This window comes from Blennius ocellaris (genome assembly GCF_963422515.1).
Source record: "Blennius ocellaris genome assembly, chromosome: 13".
Classification (NCBI taxonomy): domain Eukaryota; kingdom Metazoa; phylum Chordata; class Actinopteri; order Blenniiformes; family Blenniidae; genus Blennius; species Blennius ocellaris.
In genome coordinates, this window is record NC_137662.1 from 410,368 (window position 1) to 429,280 (window position 18,913).

General features: G+C 45.4%; 1 protein-coding gene across 1 annotated transcript in view; it reads right to left on the reverse strand.

Moving 5' to 3' along the window:
- Positions 1–17,260, reverse strand: part of atp6v1ba (ATPase, H+ transporting, lysosomal, V1 subunit B, member a) — a 39,590-nt gene extending 22,330 nt beyond the window's left edge. The window contains exon 1 of the mRNA XM_080507008.1: positions 17,084–17,260. Coding sequence (XP_080363134.1) covers positions 17,084–17,192 — 109 coding nt within the window. The 5' untranslated portion in view covers positions 17,193–17,260. The remainder of the gene's footprint in view (positions 1–17,083) is intronic.
- Between the last annotated feature and the right edge of the window lie 1,653 nt (positions 17,261–18,913).

Consider the following 18,913-nt stretch of genomic DNA (forward strand, 5'->3'; position numbering starts at 1 on the left):
CTAAAGCTTAGCGGGGGACTTCCACTATGCCACTAATTAGGCAGGGGGCAACAAAATAACCTGTCAATGCTCTACAGTACTGCAGCCATTTCCCACACACACACCTGCGTGTGTGTGTGTGTGTGTGTGTGTGTGTGCGTGTGCGTGCGTGCGTGCGCGGAGGTGGGGCTGCAGACTGTTGAAAGAGCATGATAAAAATGGCTCAAGTGTGATGATAAAAACCAAGGGCAGCCTAAATACAAAAAAAATATATATTTTGCTCTCCAAAGCAAAATGAGTTTTACTCTAAACAGCCTTTATCTCAGTTCTTGCTTCAGGGCCCGTTGTGCTGAATGACTCAATCCCAACATTCACACACACTCCTCTCCTCCACCACGGCCTTGCGCGGCGATGCCACGGCTGCTGTAACCTTTGCTTACCTCATTACCAACGAGAGCCACCAAGTTTGTGCTTTAATGATGTGCTGGCACAAACACAGCGTGGCACTCCAGCACGTGTTCACCAGGTTTAAATAACCATCAGGCTGCGGGAATACAGCTGTGAGCTGCAGCTGCTGATGAACTATTAGACTCAAACCACCTGTGGACTCACAGGGTTCATTAGTTTTTTACATAATAAGACTGCGTACAGCTGAAAGTGAACTGGCATCACATTTAACAATGACATGGGAATCCAAGTAAATATGTGACATACAATTTAAATATTGCTCATGTCACAAGGAAAAAGCCTCGCATCAACTACTACTGTTGTTCCTATGGACCACTTACTGTCAACTAATGAAAGACTGGTTAACTCATCTGAAATGATGAAAAACACTAAGTTTACCACAATGTATCTTCCAGTATTTTAAACACTTTTTCAAATACAAAGTGTGTAATTGGGTCCTTTTGAATCCACTTATCAGATTTTAAAGTCTGCTGAAGCCGTTGCTTAGCATTTAGCATTGTCCCTGCAGGACTCTGGAAGTTAGCATTTAGCAATGTCCCTGTAGGACTCAGGAGTGTAGCATTTAGCATTGCCTCTGCAGGACTCTAGGAGTGTAGCATTTAGCATTGCCTCTGCAGGACTCTGGAAGTTAGCATTTAGCATTGCCTCTGCAGGACTCTGGAAGTTAGCATTTAGCATTGCCTCTGCAGGACTCTGGAAGTTAGCATTTAGCATTGTCCCTGCAGGACTCTGGAAGTTAGCATTTAGCAATGTCCCTGCAGGACTCTGGAAGCTAGCATTTAGCATTGTCCCTGCAGGACTCTGGAAGTTAGCATTTAGCATTGCCTCTGCAGGACTCTGGAAGTTAGCATTTAGCATTGCCTCTGCAGGACTCTGGAAGTTAGCATTTAGCATTGCCTCTGCAGGACTCTGGAAGTTAGCATTTAGCATTGCCTCTGCAGGACTCTGGAAGTTAGCATTTAGCATTGCCTCTGCAGGACTCTGGAAGTTAGCATTTAGCATTGCCCCTGCAGGACTCTGGAAGTTAGCATTTAGCAATGTCCCTGCAGGACTCTGGAAGCTAGCATTTAGCATTGTCCCTGCAGGACTCTGGAAGTTAGCATTTAGCATTGCCTCTGCAGGACTCTGGAAGTTAGCATTTAGCATTGCCTCTGCAGGACTCTGGAAGTTAGCATTTAGCATTGCCTCTGCAGGACTCTGGAAGTTAGCATTTAGCATTGCCTCTGCAGGACTCTGGAAGTTAGCATTTAGCATTGTCCCTGCAGGACTCTGGAAGTTAGCATTTAGCAATGTCCCTGTAGGACTCAGGAGTTTAGCATTTAGCATTGCCTCTGCAGGACTCTGGAAGTTAGCATTTAGCATTGCCTCTGCAGGACTCAGGAGTTTAGCATTTAGCATTGTCCCTGCAGGACTCTGGAAGCTAGCATTTAGCATTGTCCCTGCAGGACTCTGGAAGCTAGCATTTAGCATTGCCCCTGCAGGACTCTGGAAGTTAGCATTTAGCATTGCTTCTGCAGGACTCTGGAAGTTAGCATTTAGCATTGCCTCTGCAGGACTCTGGAAGTTAGCATTTAGCATTGCCTCTGCAGGACTCTGGAAGTTAGCATTTAGCATTGCCTCTGCAGGACTCTGGAAGTTAGCATTTAGCATTGCCTCTGCAGGACTCTGGAAGTTAGCATTTAGCATTGCCTCTGCAGGACTCTGGAAGCTAGTATTTAGCATTGTCCCTGCAGGACTCAGGAGCATAGCATTTAGCATTGTCCCTGCAGGACTCAGGAGCATAGCATTTAGCATTAGCATTGTCCCTGTAGGACTCTGGAGCTCAGCATTTAGCATTAGCATTGTCCCTGTAGGACTCTGGAGCTCAGCATTTAGCATTAGCATTGTCCCTGTAGGACTCTGGAGCTCAGCATTTAGCATTAGCATTGTCTCTGTAGGACTCTGGAGCTCAGCATTTAGCATTAGCATTGTCCCTGTAGGACTCTGGAGCTCAGCATTTAGCATTAGCATTGTCCCTGTAGGACTCTGGAGCTCAGCATTTAGCATTAGCATTGTCCCTGTAGGACTCTGGAGCTCAGCATTTAGCATTAGCATTGTCCCTGTAGACTCTGGAGCTCAGCATTTAGCAATAGCATTGTCCCTGTAGGACTCTGGAGCTCAGCATTTAGCATTAGCATTGTCCCTGTAGGACTCTGGAGCTCAGCATTTAGCATTAGCATTGTCTCTGTAGGACTCTGGAACTTAGCATTCAGCATTAGCATTGTCCCTGCAGTGTGTATTCAGACTCAACATCTTCCATAAACTTCGTGAAATGAATTGAAACAGATCTTTGAGCTGCAATCTGCAAAAGTCGTCTAGTAACTTGTCTGTCTGTAATTCGGCATTTAAATGTGTAAGAAATCTGCTCATCTGCATTAGAATTTGTACCAAGTTGTAATAATGATATAATAATGTAATAAGATTTGTCAATCGGTACAAAGATATTTGTAATTGAAAAGTCTGTTTTCAGCTTTAAATCATGAAAATACAGACAAATCACCAGTTGTGAGTCGAACTGCTTTACAACTGGTTGTTTTTTTTGTTTTTTTTTTTACACGTGACTTCTGCCTTCTGAAGGATTCAAAGTTGTAAAGCCTGGGTGTTGTTGTTTAATCAGCTCTGAGGTGACAGCATTCCTGTAACTGCAGCAAGGTAATAGAAATGATAATCCAGTGGGTTGCTGTAATAAGGGACACGTTTAGCCAAAGACCATTTTGTTACCACTGCATTAGGACCAGAGTAATGATTTGAGAATGTGGTTTTGTTTATGAGGATGTGTTATTTATCACTCATGGCGCACACCGACATTATCACTGGTAGTGTTTCAAACAGTCTATTTTGAAATATGTGCCGAGTGTTTCTGGAGGCTAAACTTGTCTACACCCTGCACCACAGTGCGGCGTACGCTCAACATCACTGACGCATAGTGCCAGCTGCCCTGCACACCTGCTTGCACCTACTGAGGTGCAGGGCAGCAGAGTAGTGTGCAGCCAGAGTGAAGGAGCCTGTGAGCCTGAGCTCAGGGTACCAAAACCCAGGCTTTACAACTTTGAATTCTTAAGGCAGAAGTGTAGCAAAAGTCATGTGGGGGGGGGGGGTAAACAAAAACAGCCAATTGTGAAGCAGCTCGACTCGTAACTGTTGATTTGTCTGTATTTTCAGGATTTGACGCTGAAAACAGACTTTTCAATTACAAGTATCTTTGTACGCATTGACAAATCATCTTGCATGTACACATTCTAATGCAGAGGACCAGATTTCTTACACATTTAAATACCTAATTACAGACAGACAAGTTACTACTAGACGACGTTTGCAGATTAAGGTTCACATTGACAAATGCTTTTAAACATTGACACTGTGACTTTGGACAGACGGCTTGAAACACAGACAGACAGTCTATACGCATTGACACGTAGTTTTGCTACAATAATACCCACATAGCAAACCAGCCTGAGCGGGGCTAGCTAGCAGCTAATAACTTTAGACATGCGAATCACTGAATAAATTACACAACAAGAAGGCCGTTGCTGGGCTAATCCCCCGCCGGAGGGCTTTATATTTTCTCACAAAGCCAGCTCTAAGGCAGCACACTTGGTACACTAGAGGGTGTTCCATGGGTCCTAGTAGATAATTATGTAGAATCTGAAAGGTCTTCTTCATAAGCTATGTCAAAATACGTCTCCAGAGCCCAAAAGGTGTTTTTATGCACTTAGTGACCCTGTGACCTGATATGCAAATTAGGTCATGGTCACCATGGTGACCCTTCTCCCCAGGTGGAGTGTCCATGTGTGAAGTTTGGTGACTGTGGGCCCAGGAACTGCTGAGAAATGTTTATATGAAAATACATGTATTGTGCAACCATGACGAGCAAACTTCAGACCCTACCGATCTTCAAGGTCAAGGTCAGGTCACTTGGTGTACTGGAGGTTATCCCTGGAGTGTGTATCATGTGTGTATAACATTTCAGAGCCCTAGCTCAAAAGCCTAGGCCTCCAGAGCCCAACATGTGTTTTTAAGCACTTCGTGACCCTGTGACCTACTTAATATGCAAATTAGGTCAAGGTCACCATAGTATCCCTTCCCCCTCTGAGATGTATCCACATGTGAAGTTTGGTCACTGTGGGCCCAGGGGTTGCCGAGATATAGGTAGAAACGTTCGAACGGACGGACGTACGGACAGAGACTGTTTCAAGATCCCCCTTCGGGGCCTATCAGCCACGGCGGGGGGTAATAAGTATAAATAGGTACAAGCACTTTCCAGTGGTTTTCTTCTTCCTCAAAAAAAAAACAAAAATAACGCCGCCTTCTCTAACTAATATTTTGAATAATTTTTAATTAAAGGAGGATGTAGAGGAAGAAGAGGTGGATAGAGGGATGGATGAATTCTGGTTGACAGTAGTGAAGGAGAGAAGCCACCAAAACAGCCATTTTATACCAAAATGATTTCCCGACTTCAACAAAACAGTAGTGATGTGAACACCGAGCCAGACAGCCTCCTCATCACCGTAACCACGGCAACCAAACCGGCCTAGCTATTTCTACCGCTCATCAGCGGTGGTATTTGTTGGTTTGACAGTGCGACATGCTTTTTGGAGTGAGTGGATGTAGACCCCTGTGGTGAGGGATGAATCTATAATGACTTGTAATTGTCTGTTAATGTCAAATACTCCAATACATCACTGAAAATAGCAAGAAAGAATCAAAACCAATGGTTTTCACTCAAGTCACTTTAGAATGTTTTACACGTGTACTTTTAGTGGTTGGTTGTTTTTACGGGGAAGAGTAAAAACACCTTTTTAAGTTGGCTTTTAACTCTGCCTAGGGCAGTGTATTTTATTTTACTCTGTATGCTCCGTTTTATGAATTTCTGGATGGCTTCAACAAACCGCAGCACCACCGCACCTCCTACAGACAGCACCTGTGTTTTATTTTACTTTTATGTATTTATTCTCGTATTTACTTCTTAATGTAGTTTTAGCTTTGTAAAGCACTTTGGATGTCACCGGGTGATTATAAAAGGGCTATAGAAATAAAGTTTGATTTGATGAGATCAAGATAAATCAACCTGGAATAAGACCTCCACAGTGATGCAAGTCTGGACACTACATATGTAATAAAAAGTTTTCAAAGGATAAAAATGTACCTGCCCCCAACAGTTGGCCGAGAAGAAAATCTGCCAAGAATGATAACGGAGGATTCTTTTCTATGGGAATGGCTTGTATGTTTGCCTCCCTGGGCCTGCACTGCCCTCGGCAAAGTAAATAATGCTTTTAATGAAAATTCTATCACATTTTCACAACATTATGTTTATGATCCTCCCCCCTCATAAATGGCAGCTAGTCCATATTTATAAAAAGGACTTAATAGCTACACTTAGCCTGGAAATTGCCCGCAGGCCTCAAAAGAGATACATATGGCTATTTACTGAAGAGTGATGATAATAATAATGGAGCAGGGAAAATTGGGCTATATAATTATACAGGAACCCTTTAGAAATCCATAAGTCTCCCGCATCTGAATGGAGAAGCCTGGAACTGGGCCGGGAGGAGGTAAATGCAACTTCAAGACATTTCAAGTAACATTAGTTTCTCTCATTCACCGAGTCGAAACATTTATTTGGCAAAGCAGCGTTAGCTCACACAAACAAAGAGGGAGAACCTGGAAACGGGACCGAAACAACTGGAAGCCAACAAAAAGAATATTATCTGGACTTCTTTTAACCAGAACTGGGAGATGAAAGTTAGAATCCTCAGGTTGCCTGCAAATGATTCAGCAACAGGTTGTGCTGAAACATGGAGGCCAAAGGTGGACCGTGGTCTGACCACAAGTCAGCCAGCAGGGTCTTCAGCAGTGAACCAGTTTCCTGGTGTGGACAGGCCCCTAATCTTTTCCCGGTGATTCCCGAATGGAGGAACTTCAGTCTCGACACCTTTTCAGGCCAGAACCGAGACGACGTTTGTCTCGTCGAGATGAAACGTGTGCTTGTGTCGGTACGGTCAAAGTGTGCCGAGATCTCCCGACACATATTGACAGTCCTAAAGTTCCCCTGTATAATGCTCTACAAACAAAACTTTGACATGAGTGTTGTTCTTCAGAGAAAAGGCAGTTTTCCAGCTGACGTCTCCTCCTCAAAGCTTTTTGAAACTCATAACCACCTTGGTCACAGTGAGCTTTCTGCAGCTCAAATACAAATGTTAGGAAAAGAACCTGATCCAGGACCAAAGTGTTTGACACGGTTTAAATTTACATTAAAAAAAACAACCCAAAACATTAACATAAACTCACCAACCGCTAGAATTTTAAAGTGCTGTGAAGATCCTTTCTGGTGAGAACAATGTATGGAGCAGAGTGAAGTGTGTCCGATATCTGCGTTTGAGGGGTTTAAAGGCCTCGCCCGGGTTCTATACAGTGGGCCATCTTTATATAAAAGAGAAAGAAAAGACAGGACAGTTCAAGGTACACTCTTACATGTAAATGGCGATTTAAAAAAAAAAAAAGTGGTTTGCTCTCTCATTTCACAAGGTAACGACTGCTCAATGGGCTATATGTTCATGAGGTGTGAAGTAGCAACATTTCCCATTAGGTTTGGAAAACTTTCTCCACCCCTCTTTTGCTACTTCAGCTCAAGTGCAGCGCTCCCCTGGTTTGGCATGCAACAGCCGTGTGGGTCACCCCGCAGCCCGTTCAGCTGCCAGAGCCCTTTGTGTACAAAGATGTTAATTGGTCCTAATCCGCCACTAGAAGCTGTTTTGGTAGCCTGACCTCGCACCCTGAAGGACACCTTGGTGTGAAATACTAAAGAGCCCATTCAAGTGCCAGAGAAAAGAGGCACAGAGCATTCCAACACAATTCAATTTCCCAGCTGAAAGACGGGGGGGGGACGACAATAAACCAGCGCTGCAAGGCTACTGTGATGTGCTGCCTCACAATTACGTCTTAGCTTCTACTTCAAGGGATTCCCACAGTCCCACTGGACACTGCCAGGCTAATTGCCACACACACACACACACACACACACACACACACACAATATGAGAAATCTCACATAATCATTATGAAACATGATTAGAAGCATCACACTCCGAACAGCCAACATGAAGTGAATCCTATAATGCTCACACACCATCTGAAGTCATCAATCCCACCACCACCTATATTTCACATCCCTCCTTTTAAAGTGCAGCTTGTAAGGCTTCAGTGAATCCACTGCATGTCCACTTTTTAAGCTTTCAAACCTCTGACGATGGATTGGACCGTTTTCACCTTGCATCCACACTAGTGTTCCAGCTGCAGTGCCTCAGAAACTGATTCCAGTTCAGTTTGAAGCAGCAAAATAAATCAGAACAAACAAAACAAAGAAATAAACTGGGCTTAGCATTGTCTCTGCAGGACTCTGGAAGTTAGCATTTAGCATTGTCACTGCAGGACTCTGGAAGTTAGCATTGTCTCTGCAGGACTCTGGAAGTTAGCATTGTCTCTGCAGGACTCTGGAAGTTAGCATTGTCTCTGCAGGACTCTGGAAGTTAGCATTGTCTCTGCAGGACTCTGGAAGTTAGCATTGTCACTGCAGGACTCTGGAAGTTAGCATTTCGCATTGTCTCTGCAGGACTCTGGAAGTTAGCATTTCGCATTGTCTCTGCAGGACTCTGGAAGTTAGCATTGTCTCTGCAGGACTCTGGAAGTTAGCATTGTCTCTGCAGGACTCTGGAAGTTAGCATTGTCTCTGCAGGACTCTGGAAGTTAGCATTGTCTCTGCAGGACTCTGGAAGTTAGCATTGTCTCTGCAGGACTCTGGAAGTTAGCATTTCGCATTGTCTCTGCAGGACTCTGGAAGTTAGCATTGTCTCTGCAGGACTCTGGAAGTTAGCATTTAGCATTGTCCCTGCAGGACTCAGGAGCTTAGCATTTCAAGATCAAGATCTCAATTAAAAAAAAAAAAAAAAAAATACCATTAACACAGATCATGTCAATCCAACCAGGACATCCTTTGTAATGAGACACTTTGGTCATCCAAAACATCTGTCCCACTGTTGTGCAAGTCTAAAAACACCACTGACCTGTTCAGGAACAACAACTTCATTTATGAAGCACTTTTCAAATACATTGTGACAATGGGCTTTACAATAAAAGAAAAGATCATATATAGCACATACTAAGCAATCGGGAATTTAAAAATCCATCAGTAAATACAAAAATAATGAAAGTTAAAACATTTATTTCCTGATAAATCTCACATGGTCATAATATTATGGCTGACGTGTGTCCCTGGTTCAGGTGAATCATCACCCAGATCAAAGTCACCCTCTAAAAACAGCCAGGGGCCGTCACCTGAACACACCTCAGCTGTGTTCCCCCTCTGGGACATTTGTTATTCTCCTTTTATTTGCAATCCATACTGACTTTGAAAAGTGATGTAATCTCGAGGGTAAAAAGGTACCGTATTTTCCGCACTATAAGGCGCCTAAATACCTCAAATTTCCTCAAAAGCGGCCAGTGCGCCTTATATATGGAAGAATTGTTCTACTCCAGACTGCTATTTGACAGCTGAACAACCAGAAGCTTTTATTTTGACAACTCTAACTTCACAACCGGATCTTCAGAGCGGACGACACTCCACACAACACCTTCATCACTCATGGTTGCACACCAACATTCTAACAAACCAAAATAAACTAGATGAAATAATGACTCCCTAAACTGGGGAACAAAAACACATAAACACAATCAACACAACACCAAGCCCAACAACAACCCACAATAACCTCCAACAACACAAAACATGAATTCCCATCATGCCTTGCATCCTGAGCTCCTCAGTGCAGCCGATAGAAACTCCCATAATTCATTGCAGCTGTTTGTGGTGTTTTAAATGCAATTATTGGGGGTTATATTTGGTTTGTGGTGTCGGTAATAATTGTGTTGTGTTGTGTTTTTGTTGCTTAGTTCATGTAGTTTAGTTTATTACCGGTAGTTGTAAGTTGTCAACCAGCAGTGAAGAAGGTTTTGTGTGTAGTGTCCTCCTGGCATAGGCTGCAGGTAGGACTATCAAAATAAAGTGTGTGCACCACTCTGGGTGTTAGAATCAGTGGAAAATATAACCTAATGGCTTTGAGCTATAAAGGTTATGACCACTGGTCTATTCCATGCGCCTTATAATGCGGTGTGCCTTATATATGAACAAAGTTGTAAATTATGTCAATCAATGTAGGTGCACCTTATAATCCGGTGCGCCTTATAGGGTGGAAAATACGGTAAGAAGAGTCAATATTGGCAGAAAATACTCAAATACTCAATAAAAAAGAAAAACCATCAAACTGAAATTAAAATAACTAATCCATCTATTCTGTAAGTTAACGAAAAAGAGGAAAACAACTAAAAATGTGAAAAATGAATTAGCGATACCCAAACTGTACCCGAGTTTTTGCAATGTTTTAAACGTCTTTTTTTTATTCCAGATAATTGCCTTGTTTAGTGGCTCCAGACTCGTTTTTATTGGTGGGAAAGTCTCAAAAGGTACTGACCTCTGGTTTAGCTAATATCGGTATTTATTAGACCATCAGTTACCGTGTATTCTGGACTAGAAGTCACCGTGGTGTTGCTCACATGCAAGTTGCTAATCCAGTTTCTGGAACCTTTCATGAATTGTTCCTCAGCTTTCAGCCCACCATCAGCACTCCGCTTTCTTCAAAGTAAGAGGGTGTTTTACCCCTCACTCCAGTCTCTCTCTCTCTCTCCCTCTCTGAACTCCCTGCTCTCTTTCCATTTGCCGTCGTTACTTTCAATTCTGCTGTGAATTTCTTTTCTTTTTTCTCTTCCAATACAGCAGCAATGAGGTTTTTCTGTGGTATCGTAGCTGCTTTCTGTGGCCGTACAGTGACATCTAGTGGTCAAAGACGGTATGCACTGGTGTATTCTAACAGAAGAGGAGCTGATGGTCGACAGCAGGGAAGAGCAACTCCAGGCCTGGGGGGCCGACGTCTCACTGCTTCGGCACACATCGGTCTCATGCTGCAAAGTGAAGATATTGCAGGACCCCTGCTCTTCTGACTGCAGGGTTGGTAGCTCGATTCCCTCATGTACAATCCATGGTATGATCTTGCCTTTAAAAGTGGTTCACTGGTCACAGTAGAGGTCAGACAGCCGGTCCCGTTTGGGACTGCAAATGGGTAAATGTGTAAAACACACACCGTGGAGCTGAAGTCCATTCCCCAGCGTCACACACACTTCTACCGTGTGAACGCAGTCCGAACAAAGCCACGGACAAGTTTGTGGTTTTCCTTGACCCCGGGGAAAAACCCCAGCAGACGGCCACTTCCTCCCGTCAGCTCCAGCTTTTCTGTACTTTAACGGCTCCAGTTCTATGTAAAGACATCCTGTTTCCATTAGGATCCTCCTCTCAGCGCCGCTCTTTTGACTTGTGTCTCGCACACACAATATGGAAATGCCAATCATGACAACCGTCACCAGTTTCTTCTTCTGTGCCATCTGTATTTTTGTCTGTATGGGGGGGAAAAAAAGTAATACCAGCCGTTCTCTGGTCAAGATTTTCCAACAGCACATTTCCCCTACCTTCTTTATTTGGGGAATGGAAAAACCCCCACAAAAAACACAATTGAAATGTTTTGGACACAAGAGGACAGAAATCACATTTTTGCTTTACAACCTCCAGAAAGTGCTTTGTGTTCAACACCAGAGAGAAAAAAAAAATATCTGTGCAACTAAAGTGAACCAGGCGAACGAAGGCCAACTTGGGTGTTTTGATAACAAATGACAAACAACTTTTAGAATAAATAAAAGCATTTTAAAAATCACGGGGGGGGGGGGGGGGGGGGGTCACAAATAGCTGGCGCCGTGGACACGCCTCTCTCCAAACAATGGGCAGCCAATCGGGGCTCGTCCACGTCGACGGTTCCCGATTTCCACGCTGAACAGGCTTTTAACCCCACAGGTACACAGGTACTCCATCTAAAGAGTGATTGTAGGGAAATGTAATGGGGCTGAACCCGGGGGGGCCGACCTGCCGGCACACTGGAGCTCTGCTCGTGGGCAGAAGGGTCCGGGGCGGAGGTTGTTTACGCAAAGAGAATGCTGCTTAATACAACGGCTTCATTACAAAGACAGACGAGTGCCCGGGCTTCAATAGAGCTGTGGGAACCCAGCGAGCAGCGGCGTGAATGAGCCTTACATGATCGGTCACATTCACCCGTTCACACACACATTCATACAAAGCTGGCGCGAGGGGACTCGCTCTCCTCCGGGCATCGGAGAAACATTGAGATATGGGCATCGACCCGTTTTCAGATCAAGAAAGAAGCAATCAACATTTCATCGACACGACGCACACAAAGAGGCCCAGCGGACACAAACACTGTCGACTCGGCAGGACTGGGTCCTTCGTGGTTTAGCGAAGGAACCCGGGACGGGTGCGTGAGGCGACCCGGAGCAGGCGGTCAGTGAAGGCAGTGGCTCGGTGTCTGTTCATGGCGACGGGAATGGTGTCAAATCCTTAGCCTACATTTTAATCTCCTTTCAATGAAAAGAATGGCAAACGCCCACGACAGTCGCTCTCCCTGCTTTTCTTCCTGACAAGCTCGCTGCTTAGGCCTAATTAGACCGTGGATTATAGAAGTGCTACAAAAATAACATTGATTTTATAGAAATGACTTTCCTCGTGACAGATGAGACATTTGTTTATCGTGACTACATTATTACCAATAATTAAATCCTCACAAAGAAGTATAGTGCCTTGCTCCATGTCTTTTCATAGCACTAAATGACAGAATGCACCACTAAAACAAAGGCGAGCCATTTCGTGGGCTAATAGCTTTTGTCGCATTTGACATGACAGAGACAAAGGCCTCTCGACAGAAAAGACTTGGTCTGATGAGAAATGTGGGTATTTGTTTATTTTGCCGCTCTGTCTCGCCGTGGCTTTTCAGACGCCGCTTCTCTCGGAGCGCCGTCAAAGTCAAGCGGGCAGTAAAAACCCGCTCTACATTGTGATCTTATAGACTCTGACGCCTGGCAACTGACTGCATTCAACCCAGTGCGTGTCATTTCCTCCGCCGTCGCCGGCTTTAGCCTCGCACTTCCAGCCACGTCAACAGGTTTGGTCAAATGAGCAAAATGAAAAGATCACGTTTGTTCACGTCGGTTTTTACATCTACTTTCACAATAGTCGATCAAGTTTGCACAAAAATTAAGACTGAATTTGTTTCCAAGTGTTCAGGAAAACATACAAGCAGTAAATGGATGAAACAAAGGAAACCTTCTTCCATCAGCTCATTATGGACAAAGACCAAGAACTAAAGTGTTCAGACTTCATCAGGGATCAGTTCATCCTTTTGAGGCTTTTAATTCCACACAATCAATCAGTCCGGACTGTGGCTGAAACAGACTGGACACACTGCACTGTCCAGTCTGTCCTACAAGAAGAAAAAAGACTGTCACTCAACTTTTTACTATTTTTTTAATGAGATAAAATAATTCCTCTGTACAGCCATCTAACAAATAATCAGTGTTTCTCATGTCAACATACTCACTAATCTTAAATTTGCAGTGTTTAATGCTTTTAATGTTCTCCAACCGACTGAGCCAAGTCCAACAATAAAATCACACTCATTCCATTTTAGCACTGAGCAACGTCAGTCTGCACCACCCACATGGAGCCACTTCAGTCTGCACCACCCACACGGAGCCACTTCAGCCTGCACCACCCGCACGGAGCAACGTCAGTCTGCACCACCCACATGGAGCCACTTCAGCCTGCACCACCCGCATGGAGCAACGTCAGTCTGCACCACCCGCACGGAGCCGCTTCAGCCTGCACCACCCGCACGGAGCAACGTCAGTCTTCACCACCCACATGCACCCCTCACATGAGGCAACTTCAATCTGCACCCCTCACATGGAGCAACTTCAGTCTGCACCACCCACATGGAGCCACTTCAGTCTGCACCACCCACACGGAGCCACTTCAGCCTGCACCACCCGCACGGAGCAACGTCAGTCTGCACCACCCGCACGGAGCCGCTTCAGTCTGCACCACCCGCACGGAGCAACGTCAGTCTTCACCACCCACATGCACCCCTCACATGGGGCAACTTCAATCTGCACCCCTCACATGGAGCAACTTCAGTCTGCACCACCCACATGCAGCCGCTTCAGTCTGCACCCCTCACATGGGGCAACTTCAGTCTGCACCACCCACATGGAGCAACTTCAGTCTGCACCACCCACATGGCGCAACATTCTGGCCATACCTTCGCAGCCGTACTGGTGTGTTTTGTTTGTCGTTTGCTCATTAACCACTCAGACAGGCAGTGACGACAGGTGGCTCTCGTACACACTGGCTCATCTAAAAGCCACCCTGGGTTCCAAACATGTTGTGAAGCCCCGGTTAGAGACAAATGTAGAACCTGTCCAGGAAAAAGAAGCCGAGCCGTCGGCGCTGCTCTCCTGAAAGCAGCACAAGTTTCCTTGCAGTTACTTGAGATTATGAGTTGGTTGTAAATTGCAGCTTCATCACGAGAATGGACAGCAGCTGTCTGGTAATGCGTTTGATGAGAGAAAAAAGCCCAGCTACTCTCCTGGAAACCAAATGAGGGAATTTTTGAAGGGTTTTATCACATGCTGCCTCCTCTCTGCTTAGCTCTCCCATGGCCCGAGCTCCATTAAGTCATTTCCTTCCCGTTTGCTGAGAGGCTTTTAGTCTGCTGGAGCCTCTCTGACGTTTACACACAGAAAATAAAGAAATATCACCTTGTGAGTTTCATGGTGCATGTCCACTTGCTGAAAAGCTTGAATCAAAGTCCCAATGAGGCTCGACGACATGAGGCCTGGGGGGGGCGCAAGGCGAGGGCCGGGGGGGTGCAAAGCGAGGCCGTCCAGCCATCACTTGGACGGTAAAGATGCAGAAAAGATGGCGGAAAAAAATAGCGATCGTGTTGCTCCAATCCTCTAAAACATGTGTAGAACGTCCATCACTACTTGTCACCACATCATTTGGTCTAAATTCATCTATTTTCTAATTATAGCAAATTATCGTCTTGAGTAAACAACTCACAACTGACTTCCTGTTTTGTATTACGCCCAGTAACGAGCAATGTGATTGGTCAATTCATGCCACGTGGTATATACGTTTTGAAAGGTGGCCTCTGATATAGGAAGCATCAGCAAAAATGACAAGGAGAAAAGGAAATGTATTGCTGTTGAGAAGCAAAATCCACAAAATGTCACATTGTAGTATTTAATAGTCCAGAATGTACCTTTTAAGGTCTACTGTTTTTTAATAGACATAACTACAAAGTTTGATTTAAATTGATTTTGGTAGCAAGAGTTGGGAGCCCCCTTCGCCACATCAATAGCCCCGTCTGCACCGCACACAAGCGCCGGGGCGGAGCGGAGCGGTACGGAGCAGTTCAGAATAGAGACCCCGACCGAAATTTTGGGTCGTGTCTCCACTGCAGAGAGGAGCGTGAAAAGTGGGCGGGGCTTATGAGCTCCGCAGAAATGTGACATTATAACAGAAAAGAACGTCGTCAGATGTAGATCTTATGAATCCTCTGTTGTTTACATTCTCCACTTTGCACTGTTATTTTTTGCAGCGGAAAATTTTTTTTTACTTTTTGCAGCAGTCATTTTTTGCAGCGGAGAGCTGCAGCGCAAGCTCCGTGTTTGTTGTGAGAGAGCGAGTCGCTCGGCCACTTGCCGGCGACTTGGGGCGACGTTCCCCGCACTCGAGCGCTCGGGTGTGGGGCAAGTGGCCGGAGCGTTCCCCCCGGTTGGCTGAGGCACAGACACGGGAGTCTGAGCTTTCTGCTCAAACCCAGGAGGTTCTCCACTCCGGCGCTGATCGCGGTCCGGCAGCACAGCGCCGGAACACGGAGGCGCCGAGCTCCGAGCTCCTTTTGATCGCTTCCGCGGTCCGTCCCCGCAATAAAGCGCCACTGACCGCGGCTGAACAGAACGCTGACCGCCTCTGGAAAGCGGAGCTGCTGGAGCGCGGTCAGCGCCGGAGCCCAAAGCTCCAGACTCCGGTGTCCCGGGCGCACATCCACGCCACGGCGAGTGCTATGCTGCAAACAGAAAACTCCAACGCGATGCAAAGTCCCTCCCCCCGGTCTCCCCCTGCCTCAAGTCCGCTCTTTCACAACAAACACTAAAGTTGAGCAGCAAAGAAAAGAAAATGAAAATAAAAACAACCAGTGCACAGCTGACCACACTGACAGCAGAGGATTCAGCCGGCACATTAAAATATTGAGGGCGTGTAGTAAATCACTGACCAATCAGCAAACAGCTCCTCAACCTCAGACCGGTTCCATGGTCCCCGGCACCCCAACGGAAGGGGAGCGGAAAAGCGGTGGCCTTTGGAGCGGTCTGGAGCGGTTTAGACTGCATTCCTGTGGTGACACGCGAACCGGAGCGGTTTAGACCGGTCTAGGCCGGTACTTCTTGTGCGGTGGAGACGGGGCTAATGAGAAAACCTCTACCATTTCTTTCAGATGTACTGATATCACAGGGTTTCACTTTCCATCAGATGTTTAAACTCTAACAGGGTTGGAGTGGAGCAAGAAGAGCTTCCAAGACACTTAAAAATAAACAAAACAATTTTCAAATGAAAACCTCCCACACGTTACTTTCAATAGCATTCTGGACAAAATGGGCTGAGAGGTGAATGTCCTCAGCAGCAGCTCTCATGTGATGGTGGTCACATGACAGACCCGCCATCTGTCATGTGATGGTAGTCACGTGACAGGCCCTCCATCTGTCATGTGACCAGATCACCCGGATCTGTCCGATTCGAAGCAACACGCAGGACTCAAACAGCCTATCCAACTGAAAGCTGCTTTATTGTACCACCTGGCAATGGTTCCAGTTAGAGCACATTAAACATCTTTAACATGAAGCTGGGCGGGCGGGCGCGCGCACACACACACACACACACGTCTACGTTGTGAATCCAGAAAACACGTAACGTCAGTTAGCTGCGTGATAGCTTCGAGGTTTTACACCAAACAATGACACTGTTTGAGAATACAGATTGGACATTACAGACATCTTTAGACATGAATGATTAATTGCTTAAACCAGTAAAAACACCATGAATATCGAATATGTCGTGGTGTTCATCGTGTAGCCTGTTAGCCTATGGAGCTAAAATGACTGCATCTTGGCGCTGCGTTCAAGTCCCTGGGAAAACATAGTCATGCAGGCCTGAAACTACTGCTTCAGTACTTCAACAGGAACGGGTTACCGTGGGTTATCGCCAGTCATCACGCCAAATCCACCAAAAGTATAGATGCGAAAATCTGAATTAAACAAGTTAATACATTTAAATTGAAGCCTCCGAACAAACGTGTTGGACTAGAACTGGACCACGCCATCCACTACGTTAATGAGAAACCTTTGTTTACCGAAATGTATATTTTCAACTCAGAGTTTGAAGATGTTAATAAATAAAGCTGATTGAATCGTTAACGTCATATGAGAAGCGTCACATGACGATATCTTGACATTTCCCACCGTGCCTGTGTAAGTGAACGCACCACAGCTTAGCCTCGGCTAGCAGTTTGCTGCTAACGTTAGCACGTACTCAGCCTGGGTTGGGAGATATAATTCCTGGTCACGGCCTGGGTGTGAGTCCGCGCGGCTCCGGCCAGCCCGTTCACGTCCATCGCCCTGTTAGCCACCAGCGTCGCCATCGTGAAGCAGAGAGGAGGAAGTTTGAGAAGGAGGTCGGAGCAAAGCTAGCTGCGGCTGAAGGATGACAGCGGAGTGGGTCACGTGACTCCAGGGGGCGGGGGCGCGCTCAGCGGGGACGCGGACGAACCTTGCAGCAACGAGGGGACGCGTTCAGCGGGGACGCGCAGGGCTGGAGCCGTGCAATTGAGTGTGATCAGATTGTGTTTATGAAAAGAATTGGTTAGAAACATGTCAGTGCCTCATCAACTTGTTTTGGTTCCTGCCTCGCTGCTCTGCCTCGGGTCCACTCTGGTGGGGTTGGGCTTTAAACCGGTCTGATGCTCGTTGATGCACCTGCACACCGCTTTGTCAGCGCTATTATCCAATCAGCCAGTCATGGGGAGCAGCACACACTCCTGCTGATACCAGCTCGTCTTCACGCCTCCCAGCGAATCACTCATCCATCTGATCTTCACCAGTTTGATGAGCCACAGGAGGCAGATGAACTGAACTTTTGGATTTTATCAGCAACACCTTCCTTTGAATCTCATTTCTTCTTCCTTTAAATATCCTGACATTTTCCAGTTGTGGTGTAGAATAATGACCCTCTATGACAGAACCATGAACATTCTTGAATGTAGTCCACTTTTCTTTGGGTTAAAGTTTGATTACAGATACGTTACTTCTAATATTTTACATCTCCAAAGCTTTGACTGTCAGTCTTATATTCTGCTCTTGTTCAGCATGTTTCTGAGATAGTGATCTAGCAGTGTGGAGCCAGAAAAAAAGTGTATAATTGATGATTCAAGAACCATACATTACAATCGTTTAAAAAATAATGCATAGGTTTTATATAGCCCTTTTAGAGTTAGAGTTCAAGGTAAGTTTATAGGAGAAAAGAGGACCAACGATCATGAGTGGTAGAAAGATTGTGATTTGGGGTGACGGACAAGAAGATTACTATGAGAAGTTTGAAATGTCATGCGGACAGTAAATAAAGAAACGAGCATTTCAAACTTTTAATTCACCGTCAAAACTTGCTGCCGAAAAGGCTGTGGACTCCCTTCAGTCACAGTCACACCAAAATATAACAGCCAAGCCAAATGCACCCTTCAGGTGAACCCGACAAGCTTTACTGCGGCTCACTGGTTCACCTTGCTCACATGCAACACCATAGACATAATAGACGCCTCATTCCGTTGCTGGAGAGTAAACCAGCGTCGCCGCCATGTTGACAAAAACCTTGAAGGGAAGCTCAAGAGGACCAACCAGTGGACCTTCCTCAGCCTTTGCCTGAAAGTGAACCTCAGTCTGATGATGTGAGTCTTTGTAGTTGATCTGTGCCATGAAGCTCTGAGCAGAATGAGTCCGCTCAGGTTAAAACTCTCACACATACTCACTCATAAACCTCTGACATGTTGTAAATAAGTAAATAAATACATATGTTAACTTTCCTTTCACACACACACACATCCATCTGAACTAGTCACATTGAAATAACATACTCACAGCACACAAAAACAAAATCATGATGACATTCTTGTGTTATTGATGTTTGCATAAGGCGGGCATCTCTCTCTCTCTCACTCTCTCTCTCTCTCGCTCTTTCTCTAAGTCCAAATGAACAATCAATTTGTTTATTATTACCATATGTCAGTCTTTGTACAGAAGCATAACACAAAGTACTTCAGCATCAACGATCATAATTTTAATGTGTGAAAATTCGGGCAGCAAGGAGTCT